The sequence below is a fragment of the Amphiprion ocellaris genome, chromosome 19 (assembly GCF_022539595.1).
Source record: "Amphiprion ocellaris isolate individual 3 ecotype Okinawa chromosome 19, ASM2253959v1, whole genome shotgun sequence".
Taxonomy (NCBI): Eukaryota; Metazoa; Chordata; class Actinopteri; family Pomacentridae; genus Amphiprion; species Amphiprion ocellaris.
In genome coordinates this window covers 633,240-652,755 of record NC_072784.1, presented here as the reverse complement: position 1 = coordinate 652,755, position 19,516 = coordinate 633,240, and the positions used below count along the sequence as shown (strand labels likewise).

At 40.7% G+C, this 19,516-nt stretch overlaps 1 protein-coding gene across 2 annotated transcripts; it reads right to left on the bottom strand.

Annotated features, from left to right (window-relative positions):
• Positions 1 to 1,753: 1,753 nt before the first annotated feature.
• On the bottom strand, positions 1,754 to 18,446 carry LOC111562455 (oxysterol-binding protein-related protein 7-like). 2 transcript variants are annotated; one of them, XM_035943848.2, is made up of 23 exons: positions 18,185 to 18,446; positions 16,047 to 16,262; positions 15,464 to 15,607; positions 14,967 to 15,020; positions 14,747 to 14,860; positions 14,403 to 14,570; positions 13,172 to 13,313; positions 12,887 to 13,005; positions 12,030 to 12,119; positions 11,738 to 11,894; positions 11,385 to 11,515; positions 8,935 to 9,018; positions 7,473 to 7,653; positions 7,296 to 7,370; positions 6,007 to 6,221; positions 5,779 to 5,916; positions 5,641 to 5,704; positions 5,466 to 5,544; positions 4,792 to 4,936; positions 4,547 to 4,697; positions 4,127 to 4,253; positions 3,899 to 4,021; positions 1,754 to 2,888 (listed from the first exon to the last, which is right to left on the bottom strand). In XM_035943848.2, exons 2-23 carry the CDS (start codon positions 16,209 to 16,211, stop codon positions 2,780 to 2,782), a joined length of 2,775 nt encoding a protein of 924 aa, XP_035799741.2. In that variant the 5' UTR covers positions 16,212 to 16,262; positions 18,185 to 18,446; the 3' UTR covers positions 1,754 to 2,779. The 2 variants fall into 2 exon arrangements, with proteins under 2 accessions (XP_035799741.2, XP_035799742.1); XM_035943849.2 differs by lacking the exon at positions 8,935 to 9,018 and having other exon boundaries at positions 18,185 to 18,407.
• Positions 18,447 to 19,516: the final 1,070 nt, after the last annotated feature.

Genomic DNA, 19,516 nt, shown 5'->3' with positions numbered 1-19,516 from the left:
TTCTAATATTTTCTTTAAGAACATTCACATAAAAATCAACCAAAATCCAGCAAAATTAACTGGATTTTGTTTGATTCTTATGTGAATGTTCTTCAGAAACATTTTTAACATTTCTTTTTTTCCACCAAAAAATGTTCAAAGATTTCCCAAAAGTGTTGAAAATGTGGACATCAGAAGTTTCACTGTGAAAATGTTTTTTTGTCTTCACATTTTCAAACTTTAAAACGGGTCAGTTTGACCTGCAGGACAACATCAGGGTTAATCAGAGGAGAAGGGACAGAAAGGCTGCACAGACTCAGAACTACTCTTTGCAAGTGTGCTGAGCAGAAAAGCATCTCAGATTGATCCAAGAGCTGAAGACCAGGACAGGTCCCACTACTGTCAGCCAGAAACAGTAGGAACAGACTCAACAAATGACAAAAGCTAGTCTGCTCCATGAGATCTTCAATGTCACCCATCGTGGTCAACCTCTACATGAAGGAAGCAAAGCACTGAGATCCTTAGAGGGACCAACATTCAGGCACTGGTTCAGAAATACAGATGGAACCCTGGGTAGAATAGAAACGTCCAGCAACATATCAGCTCAGTGGACAGAAGCATCAGGTTCACAAAGGGAGGGAAAACAAGATGCCTTTTTTGGATTGCGTTCAAGTTGCTGAAGTTTGTCTGAAACCTACACACCAATCAATACCTGCTGTTAGACTCCCACCACCCGCTGGAACAGAAGCAGGACGTCATCAGAACCGAGCTCACAGTCCCAAACAAGACTGAGGGAAGGGAAAACAGCCAACACAGCAAGAAGGCTGTTTAAACGTGTGGATGCACCAACTGAGCCTTTAGAGATTTAGAGATAGATAGAGCTTTGAAACACCACATCAGACGAGAACATTGTCATCCCATGTGTACCTGGAGAATCTTTGAAACTCAGAGGATTCTCTCCAAACACGGCATCCTAAATCTAAAACAGAACAGGTTCATTCTGAGGATAAATCTCCCACACACCAGCTGAGCAGAAACCTGTAGACAGAAGAAACTAAACAACAGATCCACCAACCCATGGATCAACAGGAGAACCAGCTCCTCAGGACAAGACCCTAAAGGGTGATGGACACTCCTTTAACCCTCGTGTCGTCCTGCAGGTCAAAATTGACCCGTTTTAAAGTTTGAAAATGTGGGGAAAAAAAAAAATTTCACAGCAAAATCTTCCACATTTTTGGGAAATCTTTGAACATTTTTTGGTGGAAAAAAAGAAATGTTAAAAATGTTTCTTCAGAACATTCACATAAAAATCTACCAAAATCCAGCAAATTTTGCTGGATTTTGGTTGATTTTTATGTGAATGTTCTTAAAGAAAATATTAGAACTTTTACTGATATATATGGAATCACTTTAGATATTTTTAGGATTTTTTTTGGAAGATTCTATTAATTTTTTGAAAATATTTACAATTTTTGTTTTTGTATTTTCCAAATTTTTATTTCTTTCCAAATTTGGGGATTTTTTAAAATAAAATTTTTAAGCGAAACTTAAGGATTTTTTTGAATTTTCTTCCTGAAGATTTTGCAAATTGTTTATAAATTTGGGGATTTTTTTGCTGAATTTTGGGATTTTTTTCAGACAAGGCAACAATATTTTTTGGTGCCTGTAAATGAAGCGAACAGGAGGGTTAAGGACCTCAGTGTTCACATGCTGGGCATCATCTTCTGCTTTTTTCCAGATGATCACAAATGTTTCAGAAGAGACGTACCAGAGCTGACTATGGAACCTTTTATTTGAAACAAAACAATTAAAAGGGAAAAAAAAAACTTTTACAGGGATTTAACAGTTGTCTCTTTTCCTTACTAAAATCCATTTGTTGAAACATCAATAAAAATACTTCATTGCATCAACTGAGAGCATAAATTTCAGAGACCTGGTCTTCCAGCTCCTTCTGGACCAGTCCTACAGGTGAAAGAGGCTGGATAAGTCCAGCTTAGTGTATCCAGCGTACAGACACTTCAGATGAACGGCGTCACCAACGTGCCACAACAAAACATGGAAAAATAAAATGCAAACCAATTGTACAAAGTTTATACAATAAGACCCACTGAGAAAGGAAGCAGGACAGAACGAGTTCACCTGGAATACACCCCACCAGAACCAGAACCAGCCTCCTCTACAGGAAGAACACTTCGGACTACATTCATGTCAGAAAAAAATTCATGAGAGCTGTGATGGCACAGTCAGCAAAGATCCTGACTAAAAATATTCAGACATGTTAAAACTAGCAAAACCACAACATACACCCTGACATTCATCCCACAGACATGATGACTCATTTACATATAGACAGAGGCCTCAGCTGGGACAGAAAACCTGAAGATTTTTACCCACAATTTTCTACAGGGCAGTGATTTAAGAAGTGGACTTCAAGGTTTGCTTTTGAATCATGAATGATAATATTAAAGGTTTCTATTATGGGTGGAGGAAGGCGAAAGGCAGGAAGACATCCGGCTTCGTCTAAATCAGTCTTCATTTGTTCCATAGTGGCACCTCACCTCTACGTGGCACCAAAACACCAGCGAGAGGATCATCTATGCTTCTAAAAGCCCTTCTGCTCTACAACCTGGCAGCACACCTTCAGGTCTCTGCTGTCGAGTCTCTACAGTATATCTAAACTTTTCTAAAAACTGGTCATTAATATTAAGAGGGGAGTTCATTATTCCTCTTCATCATGATACCAAGTGCTCAGCCCCTCACTGGGTCTGTCCAGCCCCAGTACTAAGCCTGGTGGAGTGTTCTACCACAGGTCCAGGTTATCGGTGTTGGCAAAGCCTGGCTCTTTACGAAGCTTCCAGTAGGTTCCATTGTACAACCACACCTCTCTGCCAGCCTCATCCAGAGCTTTCCTGGAAAAACAGACAGACAGAACTGTTAATGACTGGAAACCAGCTTCAAAAAACACTTCTATTACCTTTCTACCACGAAACATTTGAAGTAATAATACCTCAACCTTTTCAAAAAGAGACCGTGTACAATATTAAACATAAATATTGCCATTTGACGAGTTAACTGCAAGTTCATTTCCATCTGCAGCCCATTGGCAGGTCACAATGAAAACATCACAATATCCACATGTCACCAAAAAACTGGACATTAATATACAAATACACTCAGACACAAATACAAATTAAAAAGACATTAGTGGTTGCAGTTCTGAGCATCCTTCAGCAGGCTTTTCAGGTTGTTTTTAAAATTACCGATAGAAATACAGTTCTTCATGTCATCAGGGCATTCCACTGAGTCGTAGCTTTTACAGAAAAACGTGACGACCCAAAGGTGGTGTGTAGAAAAGGTATCGACCAGTCACTGGTGGAAGATCTCCTGTGGATTTTATGGATTGTGCCGAGCGATACTGAATAAATTGGAGCACCAGAGGAGGGTCCAAAACATTTAAAATTTAAAAACAAGACACATATTCAAAAATAATTTCAAATTTTCAAAGCTCAGAGGATGATGCTCATCTAAAATCCTGCAATGGTGGTATTGCATTGATTCTTTTGTCCAGGATTTTCAAAGTTTGTTTGTAAAGACACTTGCTTTCTTGCTGACGGTTAAAAGCAGATTGATATCCCTCATATACAGCGACATGAGCAACACACAAGGGTTTTATTTTCTTGTAAATGGTAATTGCATAATGTAATGGCTGTAAAATAATGATGGCATCAACATTTGGATTAGTTCCCTATAAGCCTCGTACATTTTTCTGCCAACCACTGCAGAAGAAGACACAGGACACTCCGTTGCTTTGATTTGGAATATTTTTTAAATGCGAGTCCTCTATCACAGGAATAACCATTAAAATATTGTTCATACAAGGTGAGATATGAAATATTCCTCTTCCCGCAGAGCGTCTCACCTGAAGAACCTGGGGATATGCTCCTCCCCTCTCTTGGCCATCTCCTTCCTCCTCTCTCTCTGCTTCTCCTCCACCTCATCCTTCCTCTTGTCTGCCTCCATCACTTTTCCCTCCTCCAAGAGTCTGATGAACAGAAGACAGACGGGAATCAACATCTGGGGCACAAACAGGGGCTGGAATTGGAGTAAAAATCTGCCATAAACCACACTAAATACAGCATGTTTGTACCTCTGGTCAGGTCTGAAGCGGGTGTCTGTTGGAGGAAGGACGTCCTTCAGATCTGGAGTCAGTTCATTCAGTTCTCTGGCGTAACGTGAGAAACCGTAGAAGTCGGCGTGGTCATCAGGCTGCATGTCTGAAAGGAGAAGGACATTCTGCATGTTAACAACTGGAACACTGGAAAAAGTCCAGAAACATCAAAAAATACTAAGTCTAGGACTAATGGAAGACAAGTTCTTCTTTTGGCAAAGGAAGACCACAATGTTGAAATTCAGCTAAATATCTGACAACAAAAATATTCTGATCATTTCCACAAATGATCAAACTACAATCAGTCAGGGGTGGAAAGTTATGTTAATCCTAATATGGCAGTATGTTGGTGGTTTATCAGGGATCTTAAGGACTCAGACTTGAAGTGAGGCTACTTACTGGGCTTCCAGATGCACTTTGGTGTGGGCAGAGTGTCACAGAAGATGCCCTCATGCCACAGACCTCCAAAACGGTGGACCACCTCTCCAGCCCTGTCCAGAACCACACCCTGCACCTCGTTCTTACTGTTGTCCGAGCTCCAGTAGCGAGACTGGAAAAGGACGAAGAAAGGGGCATGATGGTTTAAAAGGAAAGTCCACGTGCTTTAGTCGTACTTCTACCTGTCTTCTAGATGGATCAGACACCTTGACAAAACTGATCTTGCAGGTGCAGGCATCACTCTTGGTGTTTCTGATGACGACCTCGCCGTAGTGCTCCAACCAGCGCTGCTGACTCAGCACGTTGTGGATGCAGGTCACCGCCTTGTTCCATTCATAGTGATCACCGTACCTACAAACACACACAATATGACCACGACAGCTGTTTACAACACCTGGAATAATACCACAGATTACATATACAGCATCAGTAAAGGGTCAAAGATTAATGTCCATTAAAGCAGCATCTGGTTTATGTGTATAAGACATGTCAAACAATAGGCTCATATACACAGTTAGGATACTGGTGTGTTCTGCAAAAGGAAACTACAAATTCAACTACATTATTCCCCGGATTGCTGCTGTGGCTTGTCCATATAAATGAGCTGGATGTTTCTGATGGTGGCAGTGAAACTTCTTGCTGTTTACTGCTACCAAGTAAAGCTAATTTCTGTCAGAACTCCAATCCAGAAATGTTCAAGATAGTCAAGATTAGGGCCAAAATGATGCCTGGTCATGATGTAGTATAGTTGGTTAATAGTACTGTATGACAAAGTACTCTTAGTTGTATTCCCTCAAGGTATACATGTATACAAAGATGATACGATCCACAGCTATCTAGACTTTTTAGTGCCTGGTGGTTCAAAGCAGCTGAGACTCACTTTGGGAGGGAGACGTTGACCTGTCCACTAGAGATAATCTCAACTGACTTCCCCCAGAACTTGTTTTTCCATCTCTGATCTGAAAGAAAAACAGAAACAAACGGAGCTTTAAGGTTCGCCTCCACTCCTACAGTAAACTTGAATCCAGCAGTAATCAGTAAAACTCTGCTCCTACCTTGCCAGAAAGTGAAGTTTTCTGACTCAGCGTGGCAGGCAGAGATGGGTGGATGATGGCTGACCTAAAAACATACAACACATTACAGTTTGCTCTAAACCAGATGTGATGTCTGTCAGCAGTCCTTCTCATGGTTACCTGCTCACTGATGTACTGGAATCCTCTGTCTTCTCTATAACTCTCATATGTTTCTCCCAGGACAGGGTTGAAGGGTTTGTAGCGATACCTCCAGGATGCCCAGGCATAACCAGAGATGGAAAACGCTGCCACATAAACCTAGGAGCACACAGAGTTCTCAACAATCCTGAATGGAGCTAGCACTGAGCTCACCTCCAGCTGGTTAGAATCTAAATGATCCAAACTCACCATCCTCTCATACGGATCATCGATGTGATTGGCGATGTCCAGCAGCTCGGTGTATTCCAGCTCTTCACTGAGTCTCTGCAGCAAACACACCGGCTCATTGAGAGCCACCGGCATCGAGACTCTGGACAAGTCCTTCCCGATGTTGTTGTAGAGAATGGTCATGATGCCGATGTGGCTGTTGTCTGCTCCAGGGGCAGGAAGGACGGTACGACGGCCTGGAACACAGCAGCACTAATATCAACGATCAGTAAACCAACATTACATAAACACAGCAGGACTAACAGTCATATTTCTAATGGAGAAAGCAGATTTCTTTATCCATATATATTAATAACCTAGTTTCTCATAGGCTTTCTGCATGTAAGTGTGTGAATGGCAAAGACAGTAGAAGACAAAGTACTATTGTGAAAGCAGAGCAGATGATTATACAGTCATGGAAAAAATGATTAGACCACCCTTGTTTTCTTCAATTTCTTGTTCATTTTAATGCCTGGTACCACTAAAGGTACATTTGTTTGGACAAATATAATGATAACAAAAACATGTCATAACAGTTTAATTTCAGAGCTGATATCAGACATTTTCCATGGTTTTCTTGATAATAACCAAAATCCTTTCAGTTCTTCTATCAGTAGCTATGGCATTGTTCTGCCAAAAACAGCTTTTAGGATTCCATGCTTTCTTTTCTGTCTGTTTTAGTCCCATGAGCCACACAGGAGTTAGTACTGATTCATAACCATAGTTTCTGATGACTGCATCCATGCGTCTTGGCTGCTCTCCACCAGCTTCTGACATTGTTCTGCTGTCACAGCAGCCCATTCCTGTTGTCTAATTCTAAATAATCTTCTTTGTTTTTGGGCTTGTGGTTCTCCATTTTGGGTTTGATGATTTTCCACAGGTTTTCAGTTGGATTTAGATCTGGTGATTGAGCAGCCAAGGCATGGTTCCAATGTTCTGGTTCTCCATCCAGGATTTACCTGACCTTGCAGTGTGGTAAGGGGCATTGTCTTATTGGAAAATCCAATCATTCAAGACAGGAAAGAGTTTTCTAGCTGATGGAAGAAGACTGTTTTCTAGAGTAGCCCCAAACATGACCTGGTTCATTGGTCCTGTTCCACCCAGACTGAAACTACCGCAGTCAGTAGCTCATAGATATAAACAGGTTTCCATGGTTCAACAGTTGACAGTGTGTTTGCATTGTTAGGAGAAGTTGTGCATCTTCACTGATGGGTGAAGCAGCAGTACAAAGTAAACATCCCTCTAAGCGACATCACTAGTGGTGGCGTTACCGGTATCTGTGGGAACAGGACTGGGTTGGTCCGGTGCGCTGTTAACACTGGCTCTGTAGTTCAGGGTGGCAGTGGCTGAGGAGGACAGAGGAGACAGAGTTATTTTCTGTTTTAATCTTCAGAGATGTTTGTCAGGACACTAACTGGTGCTACTAACAGCAGTAGATAAAGACTCACAGTGACCCTCCTCAGGCTCTGAGTTGCTGGTGGTGGTGATGTCACTCAGACCTGATTCATCTGAAGCTTCGGCCTCTGAGGACGTCTCACACACGATCACCTCACTGGCGTCAAAATACTCGGCCATGGAGTCTGCCACTGAGGGAGCACGGTGGCTGTGGCGGCCCATGGACGGCGTCCGCTGTGAGGAAAAGCAAACAAGGGAGAAAAGGAGTTTGGATTAAATCTATGCTTTTACCATACATGTTAAAATCTGTCTGCAGAGTGTGCAGTGTGAGAGGTAGAGAGAAGGGTGACAAATTAAAGGAAACCCCAATAAAAACAGCTTTATCTTACACTGAAGCACTAATCTCTTCCAGGATGACATTATCCCCATCCATACAGAGGTTGCTAACTGGTTGGATGAGTTTGAAAGTTCTGTAAATCACATGTCATGGTCCAAATCTCAGCCCAATTTACTGTAGAACTTTAAGACAGCACTCTCCAGCACCATTATCAAAGCACCAAATGATGGAATATCTTCTGGAAGAAGGATGTTTTAGTCCAGTAGAGTTTCAGAGACTTGGAAACCTAAAGCCATGCAGCAGGTGGTACATACTGGCCTTACACCTCACAGAGACAGTCAGTGTTGGGTTTTTCCTTTAATATGTCACTATGTGGTGTGACGCAAACATGAGACATGCAAGAAACAGTCTAAACACTCAGCTCACACACACATTCAGAGGTGAGGGATGATTTCCAGTGGTGCTACCAACTAAACGTCCACACAGTGACTGAGCTCAGAAACACCACAGGATAAATCCGTCATTCACTTATAATCATTGAATTTAAAAACACACCATTCTCATCTTTCAAATGGAGGAACTGTTGGTTCACCAGGTTTAATAATGATGATTTTACTTGAAGGGAAAAGCCTAAAAATGGAACCGGAATTTTTGCCGTTCCACTTCATTGACTTATAACAGAGAAGAAGCACAAAAAAATCACAACAGCATCCAAACCCTCCACCAGTTCTAGACTGGAGATTCCTGAGAAGCAGCCAGACAGTTCTGCCTCAAACAGGAGGCTGGTATGGTTTTACTGGTACCAGTGGAGGGCACACTGGCAGAAGACCACATCATCAATCTCCGATGACTTTTGATTTCAGTGTTCTCAGAGTTGTGTTGATGCTAAAAAAAGTCCAAATAGTAAATAGGAATGTTATCAACATAATGTTCTGGTAAATATTCCACTATGATTTCTAAATATTAGGGGAGGTGTGCTTTTAAATTAGATGAGTGTGCATTTTGTTCATTTGCCCATGATTTTCCATGCCACAATTTGCTGTTGAAGAATCAATTTCTCAGTGATTTTGAGATGACTTTGACTGACTACAACATTAACACTTTACAAAGAGGTGATAAAAAAAATCCAAACAACAAAATAAACCAATAACCTGCCACAGATACATCACAGTACACACCTGGTCCGGAAGGACGGTGTAGAAGGATTCTTCAGTAGAGTCAGAGGACAGGGAAAGCGAATGGACTTTGGTCCGTATGTCAAGCTACACACACACGTATGGACATGCACACACATAGACATGCACACACATAGACATGCACACACACAGACATGCACACACACACAGACATGCACACACATAGACATGCACACACATAGACATGCACACACACAGACATGCACACACACAGACATGCACACACACAGATCAGCCATGCAGGACAAATGCAGAGGAATGACAGAAGATCAAAACTAAATGAGTAGAATGTCACGCAGACTCCAGAACATTCACACAGAACGGGTGCTAACATGTTAGTCAGCTATCAATCAAACTTTATTTATACAGCACTTCTCATACAACTAAAATGCAACACAACAGTTAACTATTCCACTGTGTTTTAAAGTTCTGCTGAAGGGGAACTGTTTGTTTCTCTGTAGAACGCTGCAGGGCCCTCAGATGACGTGTTTGGCAAGATATGCACCAGTCAACAGTCTGGACACACCTTCTCATTCAGCGCTTTTTATTTATTTGTATTATTTTCTACATTGTAGATTAATACTGAAGATTAACACTTTTGTTTACAGCATAATTCCATATGTATTCTGATAGTTTTGATGTCTTCAGTATTAATCTATAATGTAGAAAATAATTAACCCTCCTGTTGTCCTCATTTACGGGCACCAAAAATACTGCTTCATTGTCTGAAAAAATCCAAAAATTCAGCAAAAAAATCTTCCAAATTTCTGAAAATTTCCAAAAACTTCAGGAAGAAAAATCCAATAACTCCTTAAAAGTTTTCCTTAAAAGTCTTACTTTAAAAAAAAAGTCCCACAAATTTGGCAAGAAAATCCTTGTAAATATTTTCAAAAAAACTTGTAAAAATCTTCCAAAAAATCCTAAAAATATCTAAAGTGATTCCACATATATCAGTAAAACTTCTAATATTTTCTTTAAGAACATTCACATAAAAATCAACCAAAATCCAGCAAATTTTGCTGGATTTTGGTTGATTTTTTTTATAAATGTTCTTAAGAAACATTTTTAACATTTTTTTTTCCAACAAAAAATGTTGAAAGATTTCCAAAAAATGTTGAAAATGTGGACATCAGAAGTTTCACTGTGAATATATTTTTTTTCCCCACATTTTCAAACTTTAAAACGGGTCAATTTGACCCGCAGGACGACACGAGGGTTAAATAAAACCACTGAATGAGAAGGTAAGACTGGCAGTGTAAATACAACTGAACTGAATCACTGTTCAAGTGCTGGCAAACACTAAAATATTTCAGCTATTATGTATTTAATCTCATAAAAACGATTTCAGCAGGTTAACTAGTTCACTGCTGGAAAAACAAATTTAAAAAAGGTCACATGGGCACTTCACAAAGTTTAGAAGTCACTTCCATATAGTTGGAATGTACAAGACTTTAAAAATACAAGAATGACAAATTATCTTTTTAAAATCTGTGCTGGAAGTTGATGGAGCAACAGACAAGCTGTCCTGACTTTAAGTTCCTGTATGGGACGAGCTTTAAAAACAATAGAGCCACACATTTACTCCTCCCATGATGCAACTCAGCAATGTTTTCATTGAACCCTGTCTGCCTGGTACACACCCTTTAAAACTTGTTGTCAAATTTGTCATCGGCAAGCCCCAACTGTAGAGATTACACATTGTGTTTGTCTACAGTGTTTACTGTATGGGTTTGATAAAAGTGACACAGTTTCTGCCAGGCTTTAAGGGTAGCCCTGCTAACATGCTAGAACTATTAGCACTGCCAAATGTTCTGACTGAAACTCTAGACTGCTGACAGTAGTTCCTATAATCTCACAGAGGAAATTACTGAACAGTTTGGTACAAATACACAAACCGATACACCACAGAGAACAGGCAGCTGCCAGGCAACCAGCAACCAAATAAAGCCCAGAGCTGATGAGGACGCTTCACACATGCAGTCACACGCAACATGGACAGAGAACCAGAAGAACCCTCATGAAACACCAACAGGAAGGGTTACTGAGTGCAGGAACCAACAGGCCCCTCGCCCGACTCGACCGCTCAGTTTCAGCGACAACAGTCTTTTTATTTGTGTCTGAGTGGAAAGAAAGACTTCAGGTGTGTTCCTTCTAGTCACACGTGTGAAAACTTATCCTGGGCAGAAACAGCCCAAACCTGCTCAACAGTTTCACAAAGCTCCTCAGCAGCAGTCAGAGAGGGCTTGGCCTCCGTTGATTTTAGCAGGTTGACACAAATATTTTATAGTTTATAATCAGGTTTATAGTTCTGGGGCTGCTGGAGAAAGTACAGTTAACGGTGAAGGAGTCAGAAGGTGTTATCTGATGTTCAAGATACAATTTGGTTTGGGTCTAATCCAGCTGTGGGTCTAATCCAGCTGTGGGAGCGTTACCTGGGACAGTGTGCAGAGGGCAGCTAGCTGCTGGGAGGTGTTCTGTCTGAGCTCTGGGCTGGTCCAGGCCTGCTTCAGTCTCTCTCTATCCGAGGTCAGAACCTCATGAATGGACTTGAGAGAAGCATGAACTGGAACACAGAAAACAGAGAGAGAAGAATCAGGTAATGAACTGGTGCTGCATGTGGGGACGTCATGACGTTTTTATTTAGCTTACATAAATGACTAAGTTATTTTAGGACTATGAATTGTGACATTATATTTCTTATAAAGCAGCCATTTATAACTAAGAATGAACTCCAGTACATCTACTCAGAGGATTTCAGAGCTCACTGTCAGATGGAAGGTCTTACCCCGTTGAGAAACAGTGCAGATGTCCTGGTGGAGCTTCTTGGCCTCAGGTGAGGTTCCATGAGGGTTGGAGAGCTGGGAGTAGACATAGTCAGGAATGGACTGAACCGACGCCCCCAAACCAGAGCTGGAATTAGTGCTCAGGTGGCTGGAGGTAAACTGGAGATGACAAAGAGAGAAAGGTGAAATAGTGTGAAATCTGAAAATTCAAAAAAATCACAATGCTGCATATAAAGTCAAACCTTCCCAATGAAAAGACATTTCTGTGGCATACCGATGAATCAAAGTTCTTACCATTCCTCCCATGGCTTCAACACGGGACAGAGTCCTCGAGTGGCCGACCAACCTTCCCGTCTTTTTCTTTGGTTTTTCCAGGGAGAGATTCTAAAAACAGACGTTAGAATAAAACGACTCATAAAACAACATCTTCTGTATTTCTGAATATACAGGGTTCCCAAAAACTCTGACATCATTTAAACACCTAATAGTTAGTTTAAAATTTGCTCTTTTTGCTAAAAAAAAAAAAAAAAAAAAAAAGCGTAATCCTTTTTATTTTTCTGCTTTCAGGAACAGACATGCCATTTACTGCAACAGAAAGGCGTTCTGTGTGTTGAATGCCCAAACTCAGTCAAATGTGAACGCATAACGTGAATTTGTTAGAAAATTTCATAAACAAGCACCAGCAGGAAAACAGATCTGGACGTGGCATAAGAAGTTTCAAGAGGAAGGCTATTTGTGTCGGAAAACAGGATCTGGACGGCCACACTGAACATTTCTAATAACTCTGGAACATTATAAAATTAACATCTCCCAGAATTTTTCATTTGAAATATGTACAATCAAACATTTTGTGTCCAAAATAAATCCTATTAGGTATCCTTTCTCTTGACCATGTAGTCACTCTGATATGGACATCTCAAGTAATGTCAGTTTTTTTGGGACACCTTGTATATTATACTATATTTGTAGGTTCACCTTCTGTAATATACACCTGCATTTCTCCTCATAAAGAAGGGAAGAATTTATATATTTTTTGTGTAATCCAATCCCTTGGTTTATAGAAGTGTTAAAATCTGTTTGTTTGAATTGAGCATGCCATAAATCATGTCACTGTGTTTTTGCAGTAAGTAAAAGGAATGAGAAACACTCACCTGCATGCTGATCCTCATCTCCAGGTCGGTGTCTGTGATGGGCATCCCTCCTTCCAGCCAGTGCAGTCTCTGGATGAGGTGAGCCAGTTCTGTCAGCTCTGCCTGACAGCGAGCCAGATCTGAAGCAGTGTTGGTCATATTTTAGAGATGAGCAGAACATACAGACACTTGCCTGTTTATTATCTGCATCCCAGCGTATGTATGGATCTCATCAGTGATCAACATGTGGAAACAGAGGCGTCCAACAAGCCAGACTCTGTGGATCTAGGTGAAAGGTGTTCTCACCGTTGGAGGTTGCATCGATGTCGTGGGTCTGCTGCAGCCAGGCGGACACCTTGTTGGTGACCTCTGGGTGAGAAGCTACAGCCGGGGCAGGGCTGGTCATCTCTGGAAGGTATACTGAAGTACAGCTGGCGTAGTAAGGAGGCTGCAGAATCACACATCACAGTTAAAGTCACAAAAACACAACGATACAAAAGTCACAGTTTGGTTTTCTTCAGTTTTGATGTACTGTGGGAAACAGAGCATTGAAGGCTGTATTGATTTTTTATTAACTGTTAAAAACATCAAACATCTGCTGGTTCATCACCACCAATTCTCCATCTCACAATGTTAAATTCAATACCTCTGAGTGTTCTGAATGCCAGTCACTCAGGTACGTTACTGTATCATGTGCCTTCAGCTTTATTTAAAGGAAGCCATGAATAAATGATCTAATTAAACTAATAACCATCAGGTGATAGGATCACAGCTGAATGTTGACATTCCAGCCCATCAGGACTCAATGAGGACTCAGACCACACCCATCTTCAACATCAGCCTTCACTCTGATCTCAGCTGTAGTTTCCTGACTGCTTCCTATGGAACTGTGACGCTATCGTGTTTACATTTCTGTCCACAGACCAACAGGCAGGTATAAGCAGTAGTTCCTGCTTTAGTAGGGGTCTCCAGAACAGCTTACTGCCAGGATGACACACACACACACACACACACACACACACACACACACACACACACACAGACTCACAAAGAGAAAACAGCAGCAGCTACTGACAGTAAAAACAAAACTGAAACTACTGAAGGTCACGTCAATAGAATGCAATCCCACAATTCTTTATACTTCATTATTACCACAGAAACATTAAAATGTGTTTTCAGCAATGAAAGGGTGACAAAGTTTAGCTCTGATTAGATGTAAAAATCACATAAAAATCAATAGAGACCAAAGTTTTCTTCATTGAATTCAAACACTGATATCACAACAGAGCTCAGGATGGATGTTTTCCACCAAGGACAGAACATTAGCCTCACAAAAGTCAGACTAAATGCATCCTGTTGGACTGTACAGGATGTAGACAGATGTATCTAATTCACTGCTCCTCTGGATAGGTGGTACCTCTGTTCTGTTTTTATTATAACAGCAGCATCAAAATCTGCATGTTTAGGTGTTGAAACCTTTGATTTAAAATATCAGGAATTGAATTTTCTGTTTTGTTAACAGCATTTGTGCACTGACCATCGCTCTGTGCTGCTGTCCCAGGGTGTTCATAGCTGGCAGGGTGCTCTGGCCCATGGACAGAGCGTGAAGGACGCCTCGTTGGACCGTCATCGCCTCGTTCTTCCTGAACACACGATGGGCGCACAGTTTGGTCAACCAGATGTAGAAGATGTCGTGGCTCTTCGCCTGAGACGGATGAGGGAGAGAAAAAAAAGAAGAGGACACAGTGAGACTGAGAAAGAGTGGAACACCATGAATAAAGAATATTCATACATTTCATTTTAAACATATTTCCATCTTCTAGATGGTGGTGGTAGTGAGCGATTCACGTGCATGTTGTCTGTTTTTAATCTTATAGTTACCTTGAGGTGGTACAGGTTGTCTCCGGCGTCCAGGTCGATGCGTTTGGACTTCTTGTTCACAGACATCACAGCCAGACTGACGTCCATGGAGCCGTGGAGCTTCCCTCTCTGGATCTAACAGAACGGCAGCAAGTGTTTAACATTTTATTTTCTCATCTGTTCAAATCCATAAAAGAGTCCACGGCTGATTAACAGTGTTTTAATCATCATTATAACTTACATCTTGAGGCGTCTTTGAGTACTTGAGGATTCCTTTCTCCAACATGAAATATCTCTGAAAAGAATCAACCACAGTAAAGGATTAGACAGAAAATAAAGACGATCCAGAGGACGGTGGAGCTGTTGACTGGTTAGAAGACAGAACAGCTCTCCTTCTGACATGTTAAATATTCATACAATAATAAGACCTTTAGAGCTAAAACAATAAATCAGTTAACAGCTTTTCTCCAAGTTTACTATCTGTATGCCAACATTCTCTGGTTTCAGCCGCTCACATTAAAATATCTGATGTTTTGCCGTTTTGTAAAACTGAAAACTGAACCGGTTTTAGATTGCTGGTGAAACAATAGAAGAGCCGTGATAATTTCATTATTATTTACTGGTATTTAACTGACTAAACAATGATTGAAACTATTTGTCAGAAGAACTGATCATGAAAACAGTGGTGTTTTACTGTGATAACATTAAAGAAGTGTGTATTCAGTGAGGTGTGTCCACCTTGTGCCAGCCTTTTAGGGGGTACTTCCTCCTCTTCATCAGGTATCCCTCACAGATTCCTGGGATGCTCAGGTCTAGAGTGGAACCAGGAACCGAACACATATCCAGATTCTGCAAATCGTCCATCACCTCCCAGTGACGAGACTGACACACAGATAGGTACAGAATTAACAAAACTACTAAAAAGACAACCATTGGTCTTTGGAGTGTGTAAAGATTTTATTCTTCTACAACTTAATCAGCATAAATGAGAAAATTCTGTGACGGACCACAGCTGCAGGCCTAGAAAAACACAAAAAATATAAAAAACAATCATTGTAAATCAAAACTGGGATATTTTCCAGCTTTTGTTAATCATTGTATATTCAACCTTATGAAGTAATGACTCAGCTACTAGGAATTTCAGTGCAGTGTGCTAAATTTTAGCATCTCTTAAATGGAAAGATGAGGGTCAAAAACAACAGTGTATTGGCTAAGCAGCTTAAATGGTACAGTAGAATGATTTAAATGGGGATTAATACAGCAAACAGAATTCAGCATCGACTTAAACTTCCACGTACTAATGCTTTGTGTTTATTTGTACCTGTTTAGAGTTCTTGGAGGAGCCAGTGCTGCTGCTCCGTGAGTGGCTGGGTTTGAACGTGACCGGGGATTTGTCCAGACCACTCATGACCGATTGGCTGCTGCTCAGTGGAGGTGGACACACCTGAGGGTCCATCGGTACAATGTGGTGAGGATAGCGTTGCATGGAGACACAGTACCTTCAGGACAAGTCGTATCTCATGGCAAAGCAACGGCACTGCAGAGGTTGACAGAAAGCATTGCTGATAAATCAGTCATGAAGGCGTGGAAATAAGAGCAAATGTAACGCAATCAGTTCAAACAACACTAATATCAGACCAGAGGAAGCTTAGTGGATCATAACATCATGCTGGTAACACAGAGTCAGGATGCCAAAGATTTAAGTGCCTTTTAAAGATTCAAACGGAAGCTCACAAGAACAGTAACAACTAAAAATAATTCTGTTACGGAAACAAAGCTGATGATGTGGAATCCTCATTGCTGCTAAAATCACCTGATCCAAAACAAACTTTCAATCAAAAGCACGGATTTCATTAGTCACTGAGTTCTTGAGGACATTTAAAGCATGGGATTTGACACCACTGTTTGCTTAAAGAACACCTTTGCACTTGACAGACTGTAAAAAAAAGGAAAAAAGACAGAAAAGCTTCCTATTACCTCCTATGCTGCCTGTAGACACCACGGTCCTATCATCACATCTGATCTTGTTTTATGGCTCTAAACCAGGTTGTTTTCTCCTGACTACATCCTGGTTTGTGGATCTACTCTCAGATGTACATAGCTTTGGATGAAAGCTGAATGAAACTGTAGAAAAAACCCCTCCAGTAAGTGTTTTACTTTAATACAGTCATACAGTGTTTGCAGGAAGACACCTCATGACTAAATAAGCAGACAGCACCATGGCTGAACATTTCCACCTTCAAAGCTCAGCACACCAATGAAAAAACTCCAAAAACTGATTCAGACTTCTGGGGTTTCACACTCACAAGCCCATAGAACGAATCCCATCAGATGGAACATTCTGTTTCACTGTCCTTCAGGATCAGTTCCTCAGTCAAACATGTGCACCTGAATTAACCCAAAGTTCCAGTGTTTGAGCCATAGGAGGCTGGTGTGAATGATATAGTAGAATATATATGTTCTCCAGTGGCTCCACTAGAGGGGAAAAACAAACCAACAGAAACCTTCCCCCTGCTGACATTCCCTTTTCTCCTTCAGCAGGTAAAAACAGCCAGAAACAGGAAGCGTTCATTGTTGAAATTCCAGTCAGCAGTTTCAAGAAGGCTGACCAGATTCTGGGAGCTGTGATTGCTGGCAGCCATTATCACATGAACATGTGCTCAAAGAAAAAATAAAATCTGAAAGTTTTAGTTTTTAGGTCTGGGATGGACAGTCACACCTGTCCCTGTTTCAATCCTCAACCACCATTTATTTTCTACTTCTCAATAGAATTATCGACGTTTTAACCTGTAAAGAAATTATAAAAGTTTTAAAATTGATGAAGAAACACAGATTTCTGTTTACATACTACTCAGAAATAAGCCCAACATGTAGCTCTGTAGACATTAGGATGACAGTAAATGCAATTATACACATAAATAGTACAGATCTACACTACCAGGCACACCTTCTCATTATAAAAGAATAAATATGGAATTATGTTGTAAAAAAAGTGTTAATATTCAGAATTAATCTACAATGTAGAAATAATACAAATAAATAAAAAGCACTGAATGATAAAGGGGTGTCCAGACTTTTCACTGGTAGTGTAAATATATTTACATCTTGTAATTTAAAAGAAAGTGATCCAGATCCTCATGAATATTTGACCAAACAGGCCCATCAGTTCTGTCATCACATGGATAATAAGTTCAGCAGCAGATTAGTTCCTCCTCCATGTTCCATTTCTCCACCGTGTTTCATCAAATTTGGTCGATTTTTTTGTGATTGTGTTACTCAGCAAAAAGCAATGAAATCATAGTAAGTTATGGCAGCATTTCTATACAAAAATTAGCATGAATTATTAATAAATCAGAGCGCACAACTGACAATATACAGAGTAAGACCGTATATAAAACCACAGAATAAAGTAATGGAAAACACCTGAAAGTAATTGAGACAACAACAAATGAAACGCACCTGTTGGCCTGATGTCTAACCAGCTGTCAGCAGAAGTCCACCAGGAATCTGTAAACCTCCCTTTAAGAAAACTTGTAGAGTGGAAAAAAAATCTTCTCTAATATAACAGCCTGAAAGAAAAATGTAACCAAAAAGAAACTTCCCCAGGAACAGTCCTTTAGCATGTGGACGAGCTCCTTCTGTGTGTTCAGACAGCAGAGCCACACCTGAGTGGAGACCGTCCTGTCAGACTGGTGCATATCAGAGCCAGCAGGTATCTGGGCGGGGCTGAGCGAGAGGAACTATCTCTACCTGACCAAACAGGCCTGCCAGCTCTGTCATCACGAGGACAACAAGCAGATCTGCAGTCAGATGCACGGAACAAACACTGCAAGGTTGGACTCAAAAAAGAAAAAGCAGGTTACATCACAGAAAAGACCAATTCACACTTTGAAAAGACCATCAGGAGCTCAGATAATTCAGCTGGTTGAGCAGACGACCCATAAACAGGGAAATAGTCCCTGATGCAACGGTCATGGGTTCGATTCCAGCCCATTTACTGCAGGTCATTCCCCCACGTTTCATGCCTCTCACTCCACTGTCCTATGCATAATACTAATACAGGCCAAAAAATAACAGACCATCAAAGGCTACAGAGCTACGTTCGTCAGGAAAGCTAAAAATAAGTTCTGTACATGTCCTATACAGCTATTATATATCTTATTGCTTTCTGTCATAGAGCTGCACTGTTCTAAGCACACAATAAGCCATGCATCATGACTACACACTGAGAATGAAAATAATTCAACTAATGCTCCGTTTCTTCCTGTTAGAGAAATGCCAGATAAAAACCACAATAATTTTAAATAATTACTGAGCCTTTATAAAAATGACCATGTGCCGTAGTTTTGACATTTTTATGAAAATTTACATCCTCAGCAGGATCCGGTCAGTTTGGGTCTGAGAGTCTACAGACAGGGGGGTCAGAATGAATGGTATCTTTTCAACAACAATAATAAAAAAAGACAGAATATCAGGCTTTATTCTGTTAAGCATGCTCAGCTGCAGTCGGCAGAAATCTGGAAAAGAAAGAACATTTGAACATACAGCCCTCCCACAGCTCTCCCTCCATCCTAAAGCCTTCCCACCAGACAACATGTAAAGATATTCAAGCTACATTTCAACATTCATTTGTGGTTTCACATGGATTCAACCCACGTTACATGTTCACTGACAGGAGGAGGTGCAGAAGTTTGGTTTCCTCTCAGACAACTTTAACTACAAGTAGGTAAAACATTAAAACAGAATTATGCCCGATTACTCCAGCTGTAACCCAACAAATGAGAGAAAATC

Coding starts and splice junctions, on each gene's coding strand:
- LOC111562455 (XM_035943848.2), bottom strand. CDS start 16,211: ATGCAACGCTATCCTCACCACATTGTACCGATGGACCCTCAGGTGTGT. Junction 15,608..16,046: donor CCTCCAAGAACTCTAAACAG/GTACAAATAAAC, acceptor TCTGTGTGTCAG/TCTCGTCACTGGGAGGTGAT. Junction 12,120..12,886: donor AGATGAGGATCAGCATGCAG/GTGAGTGTTTCT, acceptor GTCTGTTTTTAG/AATCTCTCCCTGGAAAAACC.